The 15,032-nt window shown below is 39.5% G+C and overlaps 1 protein-coding gene across 1 annotated transcript; it reads left to right on the forward strand.

Moving 5' to 3' along the window:
• The first annotated feature begins 2,267 nt into the window (after window positions 1–2,267).
• SPMIP2 (sperm microtubule inner protein 2) lies at window positions 2,268–13,699 on the forward strand. The gene is made up of 4 exons (XM_072129743.1): window positions 2,268–2,445; window positions 5,644–5,873; window positions 11,122–11,180; window positions 12,931–13,699. Exons 1-4 carry the CDS (start codon window positions 2,364–2,366, stop codon window positions 13,052–13,054), a joined length of 495 nt encoding a protein of 164 aa, XP_071985844.1. The 5' UTR covers window positions 2,268–2,363; the 3' UTR covers window positions 13,055–13,699.
• The last annotated feature ends 1,333 nt before the right edge of the window (window positions 13,700–15,032 follow it).

A 15,032-nucleotide genomic window follows, 5' to 3' on the forward strand; every position in this document is an offset into this window, starting at 1 on the left:
TGATGCATCTCCATAGACTTGAATGGGGCGTGAAAAACGAACGCAAGCACGCGCGTGAAAACCAACGCTAATGAAGAAAGACCCATTGAATACAATGGGACAGAGTGCAATGCAAGTTCTGCGCGTCAAATGCACGCGCAGAACTCGCGCGTGAAAAACGCCAGTGTGGAAGGGGCTTAAGTCTCCACACGCCTATAAAGCGGCCTTAATTGGCAAACTCTCCATAAGGAGAACTCTTACCTTCTAACACTTCCACTGATGAGGCGTCAGCGCCCTTCTACACTTTGGACAGAGCAGGAGCATACAGCTCTGGCCATTGTTTATTAGCCATATATGAAGAACTTCTATCAGCAGTTATGATCTCTTTAAATATATCTTTTGCTTAATGAATTAAAATGACATATTTCAAAGATTTGTTGGTTGCACTTTAATAACACACACAACCACAGAATTCAGAAATGTTATACTGCTGTATTAGTTGATTATATAGTAAATTGGCTGCCAATGTCCATTTTAGAAGTCTTTTTGTTACAGAATTGCAAAAAAAACAAAAAGGCACTGAGTATTTACATATATAGTGAAACCCACCCAGCAGAACGCTCATGTCAGAACATCCCTCCTAAGAGACCAATTACGGTACTTTTTTTCTAGAACTGATGTTACTCTCATAGAGCACATGTATCACTGGCTTTCTGGCTGTTTTTTTTTTTTTTTGTTTGGCTTTTCTGCTGTTCAGGCTCATCTCAGTGGTTTTTCCTTAATAATGCATGTGGTGTTTAAGGAGTCTTCAGTGAAGCTGTTACTTATATATAAAAAAAAAAAAAAAAAAAAAATCTCAACTTTCAGTTCTGGAATTGGGTGACAACTTGGAGAACATTGCATAAACTCCTCCATGGACATAGAGCAAAAGCTTAGCTTTTTCTTTCTTTTTTGCAATTTGTCTGTAAAAGCATGACTGTTCACTACCAGGCATAGAAAATATTAGAGATCTAGGCGACTTTTGTTCCAAAAATTTGCTAAAGACCGAAACTTCTCTATGTGAAAAAAAAAAACTTTATGATCATATGATCCTACTCCCTAAATTACCCACCTTCATTTAATATACACATTAGATGAGCACAATTCTATTCAGCCTGGATATATCAAACTGAAGCCCTGATTACATCAAAACATATTGGGGCACATTTACTATGGGCCTTGTGCTAGATTTCTGGTGGACTTTGCACGTTCTTTCATGTGCAAACTGCTTGCACTTTGTGGAAAGCTGCACTATTCTTCACATGACACAAATTTTTGCACTGAATTGGGCAAAAGTCGGACTGAGTGACAGATTTATAATTTAAAGTCGGACAGAAGTGTCGCACACCTCGTGTTAAAGGTGCACCAAAAAAAAAGTTGTGCAGTGCAGAGGGCGCCAGATTCATGAAGAACGGGTGGCACAAATCATGAATCTGCACACTCTGCACTATACACAGGAAAATTGCACAGTGCAGCTCACACTGTTTTAGTAAATTTGGGCCATTGACCATAATCACACTAATTTCATCTTAGTGATCCATTATTAAATGAATTATCACGATACATGATAAAAGTTTTAAGCTGAAAGAAGCTTGGACAGCCTCATTTGATAATGTACAGTGGTGTTAAATATGCAGGCCATTTTACCCAGGATTTTTTTTATGGTGGAATCATGTTAGTGTGATTATCTGGGGATGTTTTTCTGCTTCGGGACTGGGTAGACTTACTGCGATAAATGAAACCAGCAAGTCCAGTGATTTTGCAAAAATTAGTGGCCAAAATTCCACTGTAAAAGACTCATTGGCAGTTACCACTAATGCTTGATGCTTTGGGTGGCCCAACTGGTTATTAGGTTTAGGGGGCAATACGTTTTTCACACAGGTCCTGTAGGTTTTGATTTCTTTTTCTCTTAATAATAAAGACATTAATTTATAAACTACATTTTCTGTGAACTTGGGTTGGGTGAACTTGTTTGTCTTATATTTAAGTGCAAACATCCAAAAGATGAATAAATCTGGAAGGGGCAAACACTTTCTTTCTTTCTCACTTTCTTTAATTTACAGAGTTTAATATATATAAATGATATTTGTTGTTTGTTTGTTGTGCACTGGACAAATAGTAAATTGCAGTGTACCTGTAACATACGCCCTAGGACACAGGACCACTTTTACTATTATCCACTACCCATTGTGATCTGGTTGCTCTGGTGACTTTGTTGCTTGGGAAACATTGTTGGGTGGAAGGACAAAGATATGAGAATCCTATTACAGTGACTGCCGGCTGATCAGGCTTCACTATTCATATAGACTTCCCTCTCATGCCACTTGGCTGCCTGACAGCTCAGCATGCATCCAGCACATAATGGTCGGCCCGCCACCTCCTTGTCCTGCTACCCTCATGACACAGGGAAAAGGATGCTGTATACAGGTAACACATCACATAGGCTTCTCATTCACAATATGCTGAGTGCACACAGTATATAAATAGTAATAGATTTGCTTCTTTATTGTCACGTTTATGTTTTTTTGTAATTCTCAATTATCTAATACTCATTTATCACATGTGAAGGTAACTAATATTGATTCATCTTTTCCACATCTATCTACATAGATATAACCTGCTTTATGTCTCTTATACATTCTTTTTTCAGTAATGTACGGTATTATGGTTATACAGTCACATCCTGATAAAATTGTATGTGGTCTCCAGCATCAGATCAGAGGGTGTCCAGCATCCAGACCCCACACTTACAGTATCAGCTGATTTGGGATGTCTTTAGCACTTGAACCTATACAGGGATGTAGCTTTACATTAAGAAAAATGTATTTTCGCCTTAGAGTGGCATTGCCAGAACTCTGTACCTATTCACTAGTATCAAAAACAAAAACCAGACAATACAGTTAAATCTACATCTTGCAAAACTACATATAAAAGTACAGGGGATGAGATCACCTTTCAAACAAGCGTTACACGTTAGATAGCTGTCTGATGTTTGACTATCAGTAGTAATGGGAAGCAATGGGACACCGTCTTGTGGGCTCTAAGTCCCAGAGAAAGGACCTGCACCAGAGATAGGGCTTGCATCTATTTATGTGGATAGGTCACTAATATTTTTAATGGGATCACCCCTTTAAAGAACATCTACCATCAGATTTATTGATGGTAGATGTCCCAAACTGACTTGCTTGTAACGTCCATCAGGGAATGACCTCGATTTCGTTATATGCAGGCAGATCGACATTCTTTTTAAAAAAACACCAAAAATATTCAAATGAGCCTGAAGGCGCTCCAGGCTATGTCATCCGAGCGCCTCTTGGCTCCACTACCTACTAATATATGCACGCCCCCCTCCATGTTCATAGCACCTGGTCCTGCCCACCGATCAGCTGATGTCACAATTGGTGGACTGGACCAAGCTGCACTTAAATGGGTTGTCCACTTTCAGCAAATAATTGATTGATATTGTTTGTGTAATGAAAAGATATACAATTTTCTAATATACTTTCTGTATCAATTTCTTACAGTTTTCTAGATCTCTGCTTGCTCTACTGCTATAGAAAACTCCTATGTTTACTTCCAGTGGAAAGAAATCTGTCCATGGCCATGTGATGGACATGCAGGTGCACAGTACGTTGTCACAGAGAGTAATCAGAGCCGTGTGGTAATAACAGCTCCTGCTCCTATATGTCCATCACATGACCATGGTCAGATTTCTATCCACTGGAAGTAAACATAGAAACTTTCTATAGCAGGACAGCAAGCAGATATCTATACAACTGTGGAATTGATACAGAAAGTATATTGGAAAATTGTATAACTTTTCATTACAAAAACAATATCAATTAGTTGGTAAAAGTGGACAACCCCTTTAACAGGGAGGGGGTGGCATATATCAGCAGGTGGCGGAGCCAAGAGGCATTTGGATGACGTAGCCCAGAGCGCCTCCAGCTCATCTGAATATTTTTAATGTTTTTTTAAAAGAATACCGATCTGCCTGCATGTAACAAAAGCGAGGCCATCCCCTGATAGATGTTACAAGCAAATCAGTTTGGGACATCCACCATCAATAAATCTGATGATAGATGTCCTTTAGATTGCAGTATGCTGAATAGGTCAGTAATTCATTTGTGTGAATAAACTTGCAGAATTGGACGCTGTTATAAATCTGAGTTTCCCATTGTATACAGGTAATTATATACAGATATTATACAGTAAACCAGTCAGACTACAGCACACTGTATCTATTTATTCATAGAGCACAATGAAACTGCACAAAACCATCGCTGTAACTAAGCAACATTAGTTCCTATCAGACAATTATCAAAGCATCTAATATTTACCAACTTTCTTTACCGACACAAAAGCAAATGTAATCCATGATAATGTTTAAAAGATTATTAATATTGATATGTAACACAATATAAATAGTAATTCCATGTGGCTGAAAGCTTTAACTATAAAGGACAGAATGCACTTATTAAGCCAAAGGAAGAAAGAGGCATATCTACTGTCAATGACCATTGTAATATTATATATATGGACATGCCTGTGCAACATCCCTACAGCCGGATACCAGGAACTGTGTAGCTGGCTTGGTTGTGGCCTACTTCTGGATGTCACGAAAGCAGTCATATGGTGGCCGTCAAGTACCAGTTGAGTGAGGCCATGTGAATATAAGGTTCACCCTGGGGCACTCTTGGTATAGGTGACATGTCCCGGCTGGAGATAATGGAGGGGTCTTGATGTTAATGGCTTAGAAAGGGACTCTCTATTGGAAGTCTTGCATACAGGTGAGCAATAATAGGTAGTGCAAGGTAACATTCGGATGCCATGCACGAGGCTGTCCATTTGGCTAGCTGAAGTGCAGTAAATGTTTCCTTTGTTGCAGGGATAGGAATGAGTACCCCAGTCCTGGGCCAGTGATCTACTAGGCTGGATCAATTTCCTGGGTGCTGAGTCAGCGCTGCTGTATCTTCAGCACCTTTGGAAGTGATGTGTTCTCTAGTAGCAAAATACTAAGAAGAACAACAACCCAGGCAAAGACTAAGTCAAAGACCCAGAACCCCAAGGCCGAGCCTATATTTATAATTTGTAGGCCTCAGCCTCCAAAAAGTTCCAGGGAGCTAGCAAATGAACAGCCAGCATTACCTCAGGTGAATACACATACGATACATTAACATTAATTAACTGTTTATCAACTTAATAGATATACATATACATTACACACAATAGACCTTCTTCTACCACTAAATAGAGCTTGGAAAAGCTGGGTTATACTCCTCTCCATGCGTTCTTCTGACTTCTGTCAGGATGTCTGGCTAGTGGTGGATCCAGGATCTACGGATATAACTCCTGATCCAAAGTCAGCCCTGAAGGCTCTGTGAATCTGAAGTAATTTTAGTTATACCATCACTAGCTGTTGCTACTCCTTCACGATTCCACTTGCTGATAATTGCCACAAATTATCAGATCACAAACTGCAGTGTGGCAATTGGGTTTCCTATGACAGTGCCACCTTAAAAATAATGAGCTCTTCAGTACGGCCTATACCACTGCTAATGTGTTGTCATGTGCAAATTTACTGTCTGTTACTCAAAACTATTTCTACTATTCTGTCCTTTGTAGGCCCAGACTATAGAAGAGATTACAGACCAAAACTTCCAGATTTCACCAGATACATTGGGGAAGGGATGTCATCTGCAGAAAGCAGCGGTGATGTGGAATATCTGTGCCGTTCTGCACCGAGCACTCCTGCCCCACTGCCTAAAGACTCTTATGTAGGTGGAATAGGTTGGGGAGTAGCTGAATTTGGTTTCCTGAATAGAAGTCAGCTATGCAGTAATCATCAGATCAAGGTATGTATGAGATGGGCTATTTCATTTAATCATACATGGACGAAGATTTTCTAGGAAAGAATTGCCAAAATTCAGCAGCAATACTTAAAGGTATTTTTTGGTAAAGAGTTTTCTTGTCCCACTCCCAATTCCTGCATCATTCAAGTAGTTACAGTGCTCGGCACCTGCCAGTAGTGGATTATAATATAGGTGGTTTGGGCAGTAGCCTAGGGCCCATGCCTTCTAGGGGGCCCATGGGCACCCAAACCACCTAGCCAATGTTATACTGAGAAGGACCTTCACCCATGAAATCTTTGTACAATCGGTTTCTGCTTTCAATACACATATACAAAAAAAACATTTTAAAGTTCCTCCAAAGGTCCTGAAACCGTAGATTGAAAGCAGGCAGAAGGGATGCACCCTCCATTCCACAAGAAGCTGATTTTGTAGTATCATATGTAGGAATTGAATTCCTGACTTGTAGGGGCTATAATATTCATACAGCCCAGGGCCCATGGCAGTCTTAAATCTGCCCCTGGCGCCTCCACTTAACTGTAAGCTCCAGGAAGGTCACTGCACCCGCTTCAGCTAATGAGGGGCCTGCTCAGATCATGGGCTCTATGGGCTTCCTCTATGCTGCAACTAATGACTCTTGGCAACTTTTGGCTGAAGCAGGTCCTGTAAACTCCAGGAACTCTTTGCCAGCAGCATGCGCCATAAACCAGAAGTACTGGAGCTACGCAGGAATCAAAGAAATAGCCGTTTTTATTTCCCACCTTGGCACCTGCCGGGTTTTGTAGAATTCCTGGAAGTCCTCTTTAAAATGGCTATACACATTAGGTGACTGTTGGCTGAATAGTCTATAATTTTCCGCTTTTTCCTCTACAAGATACTTTTAATGACTGTAGTTGGTCACATTATCCTTCTGCGATAACGTTTTGCTCAATATATTCTATTTAGTGGGGCCAATGCCAGGATTGCCATTTCCTGCATCTAAGAAAATAATGAACATGGATTATTTTGGCTGCTAGTGTTAGTTAATTTACAAGGGATGAAGACATATGGGTTCCTGATACCGTTCTGCCACATAAGGTGACACCAGTATTATACATTTCAATAGGTTGAAGTTTTATTGTTTTCATTAATTTCAGTGTATGATCTACAGCTCTTCACCTCATTGCCTTGGATTAATAACTATGAAAGTTAATCTACTGGATTAAATTATATTGTTAGATGTAGTAACATATCTTATTGGACTTCACCTTATGGTAACACACATGTGTACAGCCATCAATGGACATATAACTAATGGAGCACTGCTGGTCACATACTGCAGATCTCCATAGTCCCTGTGTGGGTCGGGACAGACTTGTGACTCCCTATGCAGTATTTTATAGCAAGAGAGAAGTATGGCCTTGTAACATTCTTTCTGCTTGACCAGTTCAGTAAATGGGATTACATAGTTATGTATTCAGAAACCCTCTTCTGTCAGAGCATGATCAAGTCAGAGTAGACATCAATTTGTCAAGCATGGTTTACTTGTTTTAATTGAGAACCAAGTTCATTGTCCTTCAATGTTTCTAGGTCATGTCTTGTCAATGGCCTTACACATTAAGAGTACTTACAGTAGAGTTCAATACATGTATCATTGAAGAAATATGATAATGTCACCATTGACATTGACATATTGACTCTCTACAGGTTTCTTACACTATAAATGGCACAATGGATGGATATTTCTTAATCTATTGACGCCAAGTGTGACTTAAAGGCAAAGTGTTATTAATTCCATGTCTGTAGGCTGTGCATAGGCCGCACTTATCTTTCCCATTTCCTGTGCTCAGAATAGAACAGCAGGAATCCAGTCTTAATGACTAACCTTCCTGGCATTTCCTAGAATTCCTATTCTCAATAGGTCACCTTTGAATTAAATCACAAACTGACTATTTGTGAAGGTTCTAATTATGTTCTTAATTATATAGAGAAAGTATACAATCACTTCATCTCCATTATTACTGGTGCACTGGTGAGCTGAATATTATACCATGGATTTTTTCCAGTCACTGTATTCAGGGTCTTACTGCAAGGCAGGTATTCAAGCATCTTTTCTAAGCCAGTTTGCTATAATATAATAATAATGAAGATACTGAAGAGCGTTCTGCTTTACATTGGCTTTTAACCATATACATTTCTCCATGTGGAGCCATTTTTGCATGGCTATTTCTATGCTTACTGTGTATTCAGCCAAGAGCCTTAAATTATAGTTTAGCAGTTTTCTTAATTTCCAGCCATTTTCTTAACCCTTTTAATTTAACCTAAGAAATAGTGATTCTGTTATTTCCTGGTTATAAGTTATTACTTGTCAGTAGTTAAGCAAACGTGTAGCCAGAAGCTCCTGGGTCTGTAATAGGGTTCACCACCTACTGTACTATACCATGATTTTTTATAGTATGGTTGTGTTCTTTGATGTTATACTCATATTTAACTCACATGCTGTCCATTTCCTACTGAGATGGTAGTTGTAGCTTTAATTAAACGGATTGGTCTTTATCAGGAAATGCACACACTTATCTATATAAGACCTCACAGCCCACAGTGCATGTCAGAGCACATGAGAATCATGAGGCCTAAGGAGCTCACAGACAGAATTGTCACAAGGCACAGATCTGGCCAAGGTTAAAAAAGAATTTCTGTAGCACTCAAGGCTCCTAAGAGCACAGTTGCCCCCATAATCCTTAGTTGGAAGAAGTTAAGGATGATCACAACTCTTCCTCAACCTGACCTTCCAGCCATACTAAACAATTGTGGGAGAAGAGCTTTGGTGAGAGAGGTAAAGAAGAACCCCAAGTTCAGTGTGGCTGAGCTCCGGAGATGCAGTAGAGAGATGCAGCCCTCCACGAGTCGGGGCTTTATGGCAATGGAAGCCTCTCCCCAGTGTAAGACATATAAAAGACGCATACAGCTTGCAAAAAAAAAAAAAAAAAAAAAAGAAGGACTCCCAGACTATGAGAAATATTTTTCTCTGATCTGATGGGACAAAGATTGAACTTTTTGGTGTTAATTGTAAGCGGTATGTGTGGAGAAAACCAGGCACTGCTCATCACCTGCAGGGCCGGATTATAGGGAGGGCTCCTGAGGCGCGTGCTTCCGGGCCTCTACCACTTTGCACACAGGGTCGGCCCCCCACCAGACCTGCAGGTACAGACTAATCCTGCCAAATTTAAAGCAGCCATGGACTGCAGCTTATATTGTCCCTTAAACAGCAGAACAGAGTGAATGATTACAGCCTGCTTTGAATTGCTGTTTGTAGGTTCTGACCAATAATTATCTTCCCTCTGTTTTGGAGGAGAGATGATTATTATGTCCATTAGTTGACAGCATCACTCATCATTGATGCTACTTGCTGCTTTGACTGGAGAGTGTCAGCAGCAGGGCAGCCCTTGACCAAGATGGAGAGAAGGGATTTGTATATATCTATGTATTATTGGGGGAGCCTGTGTATATATCTATGTATTATTGGGGGGACTATTATATTATATATATATATATATATCTATATACACATACATACACACACACACACACACACACTATATAGTATGTAGACAGTCCCCCCAATAATACATTGATTATATACACAGCCCCCCAGTAACATACATTATATATATATTACTGGGGTCTGCATATATATACAGTATTTATGTATTATTGTGGGTCTGTGTATATATCTGTTTGTTACTTGGCGGGGCCTGTGTATATATCTATGTATTCCTGGGGGTGGCTGTATATATATATATATATATATATATATATATATATATATATATATGTTACTGGGGGTGACGCTGTAATGTATATATGTATGTTACTGGGAGCTTTATGCATTCATTACTTGGAGGGGAGCTGTAAATATTACTAGCATCATTTACATTATTGAAAAAAAATTGTGGGGAGGGCCCCAGCCAGCTCTCACCCGGGAGACCCCAGCACCCTTAATCTGGCGCTGATCACCTGTCAAATACAATCCCAACAGTGACACATGTTGGTGGCAGCATCATGCTATGGGGTGGTTTTCAGCTGCAAGGACAGGAAGACTGCTTGCAATTGAAAGAAAGATGAATGTGGCCAAGTACAGAAATATCCTGAAAACCTCTTCCATAGCGCTCTGGACCTCAGATTGGACAGAAGGTTCACCTTCCAAGAAGACAAGAAGTCCTAAGAACAGAGCTAAAATAACAATGCAGTGGCTTCAGAACAACTCTGACCATTCATGACCGGCCCAGACTAGAGCCCAGACTAGAGCCTCCCCTCCCAGTGGAGTAGCTTTGGAGAGACTTGAAAATGGCTTCCAGTAACATTCACCATCCAACCTGAGGGAACTGGAAAGGATCTGCAAGGAAGAGACAGAGGATCCCCAAATCCAGGTGTGAAAAACTTGTTGTGTCATTCCCAAGAAGATTCATGGCTGTACTAGCTCAAAATCTGCTTCTACGCAATACTGGCCAGATCTATGCCTTGCAACAATTCTGTCTGCGCTTCTTGGGAAGTTCCTTAGACCTCATGATTCTTATGTGGTCTGACATGCGCTGTGAGGTATTATATAGACAGGAGTGTCTATCCAATCAAGTCCAATCAGTTTAATTAAAGCTGGACTCCAACGAAGGAATAGAACCATCTCAAGGAAGGTCAGTAGGAAATGGACAGCATGTGAGTTAAATATGAGTATCTCACCAAAGGGTCTGAATATTTATGTGATATTTCAGTTTTTCTTGTTTAATAATTTAGCAAAATATCTACATTTCTTTTTCTCTGTCAAAATGGGTTGCGCAGTGTACATTAAAGAGCAAAAAAAAAATATTGAGAAAAAAAAAACTTTAATCTTACCAATTGGCTGCAATGAACCAAAGAGTGAAAAATGTAAAGGGGACTGAATTTTCCATACCCACTGTATATGTTCGGCAAACCCAGGCCAGTAATGTACCAAGTATTTGACATGGCCAGTGTGCAGCTCAGTCCCAATCAAATGAATGGGGAAGAACTGTAAAATCAAGCAAAACAACTGAGCAATGTGTTAGTAGGAATCACTCACATATGAATGATGCGGTCCCTTCCATAGGCAGATGCTGAACAAGCCCTTTCAGTGTGATCAGAAAATCTTGTAGAATCCATTCCCTTTCTAATTATTGGAATAAATGTTGAATTATGGCCAATGTTTATATGTCTGTTCTCCGTGATACTCATGTTGGTGTGATTTATTTCCTTACATTAGATTGGGGAATTCCGCAGAGACTGTGAAGATAAAATAACTCACAAATATCAAAATCCTTGGTAAGTGCTGAGTACCAGAACTATTGACTGTGCGTGTGTCATCATTAACCTTTCTTATGAAGCGCTATCTATTAATGGAATATTTCATTCCCACTGACATTTAGGAGATTAGGTCTACGTAACAAAGAGAAGTGTGAGACAACAAGCATTTCTCCTTATCATCACAAGTCAATAGGATCACTATTACAGTCTGTAATAATTGCCCATCATCCGTGAAGGAATATAATTCATAACAGTTTCACAATTCTACATAATAACATGCATGTAAAAACATCAATATAGTTCTGAAATAATTATGTTTGTTGTAGTCAGTAATAACAGTCAATAATAAAAGATCACAGAGTATCTTTTTGCTGGGCCTATAGCCATAAATGCAAAGAATGCAACAATAAGGGTTTAATTACCCAACAGCACCTCCACAGGGAAAGTGAAGCATTACACCCTGCCCATTTCAATGAATTGACAGGCGGTGTCAGTGTGAGAGAGCCCCTTTATAGCCACTCTGCAATACAACTTATAGAAGAGGGGGGTTACCATAGAAAACTATCAGCCAATAGCAAACTGCATACCAAAAAATTACAGATTCTTTATAGTAACCAGAAAACCTAAAACTATTAAAATGGTATGAAAGGGAACAAAGCCACAGCAATAATCAAACAGAGCAGGTAACTGCGTGAACCACCCAAAATTAATAAATCTAATAAAAAAAATGTGCATTACACAATTAGATATAATACATGAGCAGTATGTCCTGGTGGGACTGAAAACAGGACTGTATTACTACGGAGAGGCAGTAATTCACAGTATCACAGAGTTTGGCCCAGGAAATATGGCCTACAAAAATGAAATATGTTTTAGTGGAGCTGCCATACAAGAGGAACTGGGACTGGACTTGAAAGACAAGTAATATAGTAATGTAGCTGTATTCAATTTACTTACTAAAACATAAATGGATTTTTTTATTACTACAATTTCTAGGTGTCGAAATGAAAACTGATGACCGAAATTGTGTAAAAATGTTTTGAAGGATTAGTTTCCAAAAAGTTTTTGACTTGTCCTCTCTCTACTGACTAGGAACAAATGGAATTCTGTTTTGTGAAGGAAAAATATTTATGTTTAATTTGACTTGTCTGTGTGGATCAGAATCCAGATGGGATCTATTAGGAGAGTTCTGGGATGCAGCTCTCTAGGGCCATCTGCTGGCAGAGAAGGGTGCATTTAGTAGGGGAGAGAAAAGAATCAAGTTGTATGTTTCCAACCACACAATCCGATCAAAATGTGCCCCATTTATTATAGTTATATGATATGTGGCCCAAGTTTCCACCAACAATTTTTTTGGCTTATTTTGTGCTAATATTTTTTGGTACATTTGGGTTCCAATGTTATTATTGATCTATATGGTATGGCTATCCGTACTGCACAGATCGGCCCAGAATACACAATGAAGCATGTGGATCAGTGTAGCGGCCATATGCCGTAATAGTCGTCACATCTCCCATTAACTTCTGTAGACGCTGTAACTGCAGTTATGGCTTCCGGGATCAAGGTATTAAAACTTCATAAATTTTGAACTGGAAATCTTTTTGCCTCCTTATTCTTTTATGGATATATTCAGTACAGTGACCCGGTGGTAACATGCATCAATGTAATTCCAGAGCACAATATTCATGTTCCAAATTATTGGTATACTTTATATTATAATAGTTTCCAAAAGAACATAACCTGTGTGTTTAATCCTCATTTATTGCAGGCAGCCTCAGCCACATATTCTAGATTTACAAGGATTTGGATCACGGGCAAGATTTGCATGGACTCTGGACAGATATGCGGATTACTGCTATGCAAAATCAGAATGGGCACCTCTGCTTGAGTAATACAAGACACTCCTGGTCCACATTTATCTTCCATAGTACAGGTATAAAAATGATTCCTCCTGCTTATGAAAGCAAAGTCCAAATTGAATTAATACATTATAGATCTTTCTAGTTTTACATCTACAAAGCATTAAAGGCCAAAAGGGCTCCATGTGCGCCATTAGCCTGGTCAATGTGCCCGTCTCTTATTTTCTTCTGCGGCCACTATTTGTGTGTATATATATTAATTATTATTATAGGATTAGGGCCTCTGCACTGCAAAATTGTGAGGTTGGTAATGTTTTGCTGTAAGGCGTTGGAGTCATTGCAAGGAAGAACAGAAACTCCTATCACACAAGACTGCACCACAGCCTCCCTTTCCCATCACCTATTGGGGGACATTCATTATTGGCTTTTTACCATTTTTCAGTCAGCTGTGGAAGATTTTTGTGGTGTACGACATGTGCGCAATATTTATGTTGGCACCACACTCACACCTTAAATTTCTTTCGGTGTAACTCTTCTATCCTGCACTTCATGTTTCCCGACAACGCTACCAAATTCTGGTTATTTCAGTCCTTCCCCAAGCACGTGAGGGTGCGGTCACATCTTGTAGTTAAACCTGCATCGCAAGCTGCTTTGAGGTGGTTTTTTGTGTAAACTGATTTTATGGGGTTTTTGAAATATATATATATAAAATGTTAGTTGAAAATAAAGTTTTATGTGTAGTAGATTAGGAATATGTATAAAAGAAGGGACAGGTGTTTGAGATGCTAGCAACGCCCCGGAAGAAGCCTTGCCGGCGAAACCCTGGGTCGGGCGGATAGAAAGCTAGCGTCCCGTTATTTGAACTTGTGATATGCACATTTTTAATTGACTCTTGTGAGTATGAACTGAAATAAATTTTAACTTTGTTGGAACGTACCACACCATCTGCCTGCATATTTTCTTCCAGTTACAATATAATTAAAGGAGGAGAATGAGAGTGTGATGATGCTAGTCTGAATGGTGACATACTTTCCGCAGGAGAAACTGAGGATTGGTGCTGTTCATCGGTGGTTTAAGATGGAATAACGAATAAGAATAATAATATTGGGAGCTCCGGTCATAGTGAAATTATTTTCTCTATTTCTGTAATCTAGCATAGCATAGATTTACTGTAGATTGTTCAGTCTCATGTAAATAAGTCTTAATTGCTGTATCATGAAACAGTATTATATAACAGGGTCTTAAAAGGGAATTCCCAAAGACCATATCCTTAAATATACCCAGGATAACAAAATAACACTAATTCACTGTAATTAACAAAAAAAACAATACTTACTTACTGGTAATGTTGTTTCATTGAGCCACGACAGCAGCAACCACGAGAAGGTCTGCCCCAGGACATAAAATTAATGCTCCCCCCACCAGTTTTAGGGTGTTGCCACACATGGCGTTTTGAACCAGTTTGTTCCATTTTTAAGCAATCCGTTAAAAAAAACACATCCGTTCTTAAAGAGTTTTAATTAAGATAATTGGTCAAACCTGTCAAAAACTGATGCGTTTAACGGACTGCTTAAAAACGGACCAAAAACAGGTTCAAAACGCCACGTGTGGCATCACCCCAAGTGGTTCACAGAACCCTGATAATCTCACCACATTGTCAGCACACAGCATCTCATAGCACAGAGGGATCATGAAGTGTCTGCTAAGAAAATCCCCACTGACGCTCTGGAATTTTAAATTGTAAACTAAGGTGTTAAAATGATCTTTATTATGTAAACATCACTAGGGGATTGGAATCTAAAAATTTCTTTTTTTTTTATGGACAAGCACCTTTAAATCCCTGCTGACGTCTAAAGTCTTTAGACATTGCTGCAGTTCTCTACTCCTCCTGTGCTAGCAGGACCCGGAGACCCTAGGGAGAAGGGAAATGTGGTTCGTTACCGATTCTCTCTTTTCCGATCCTCACAGCATCGCGCTGAAGGAGCCAGATGTAGCAACGCTGCCACCGGCT

The sequence above is a fragment of the Engystomops pustulosus genome, chromosome 1 (genome assembly GCF_040894005.1).
Source record: "Engystomops pustulosus chromosome 1, aEngPut4.maternal, whole genome shotgun sequence".
In the NCBI taxonomy this organism is placed as follows: domain Eukaryota; kingdom Metazoa; phylum Chordata; class Amphibia; order Anura; family Leptodactylidae; genus Engystomops; species Engystomops pustulosus.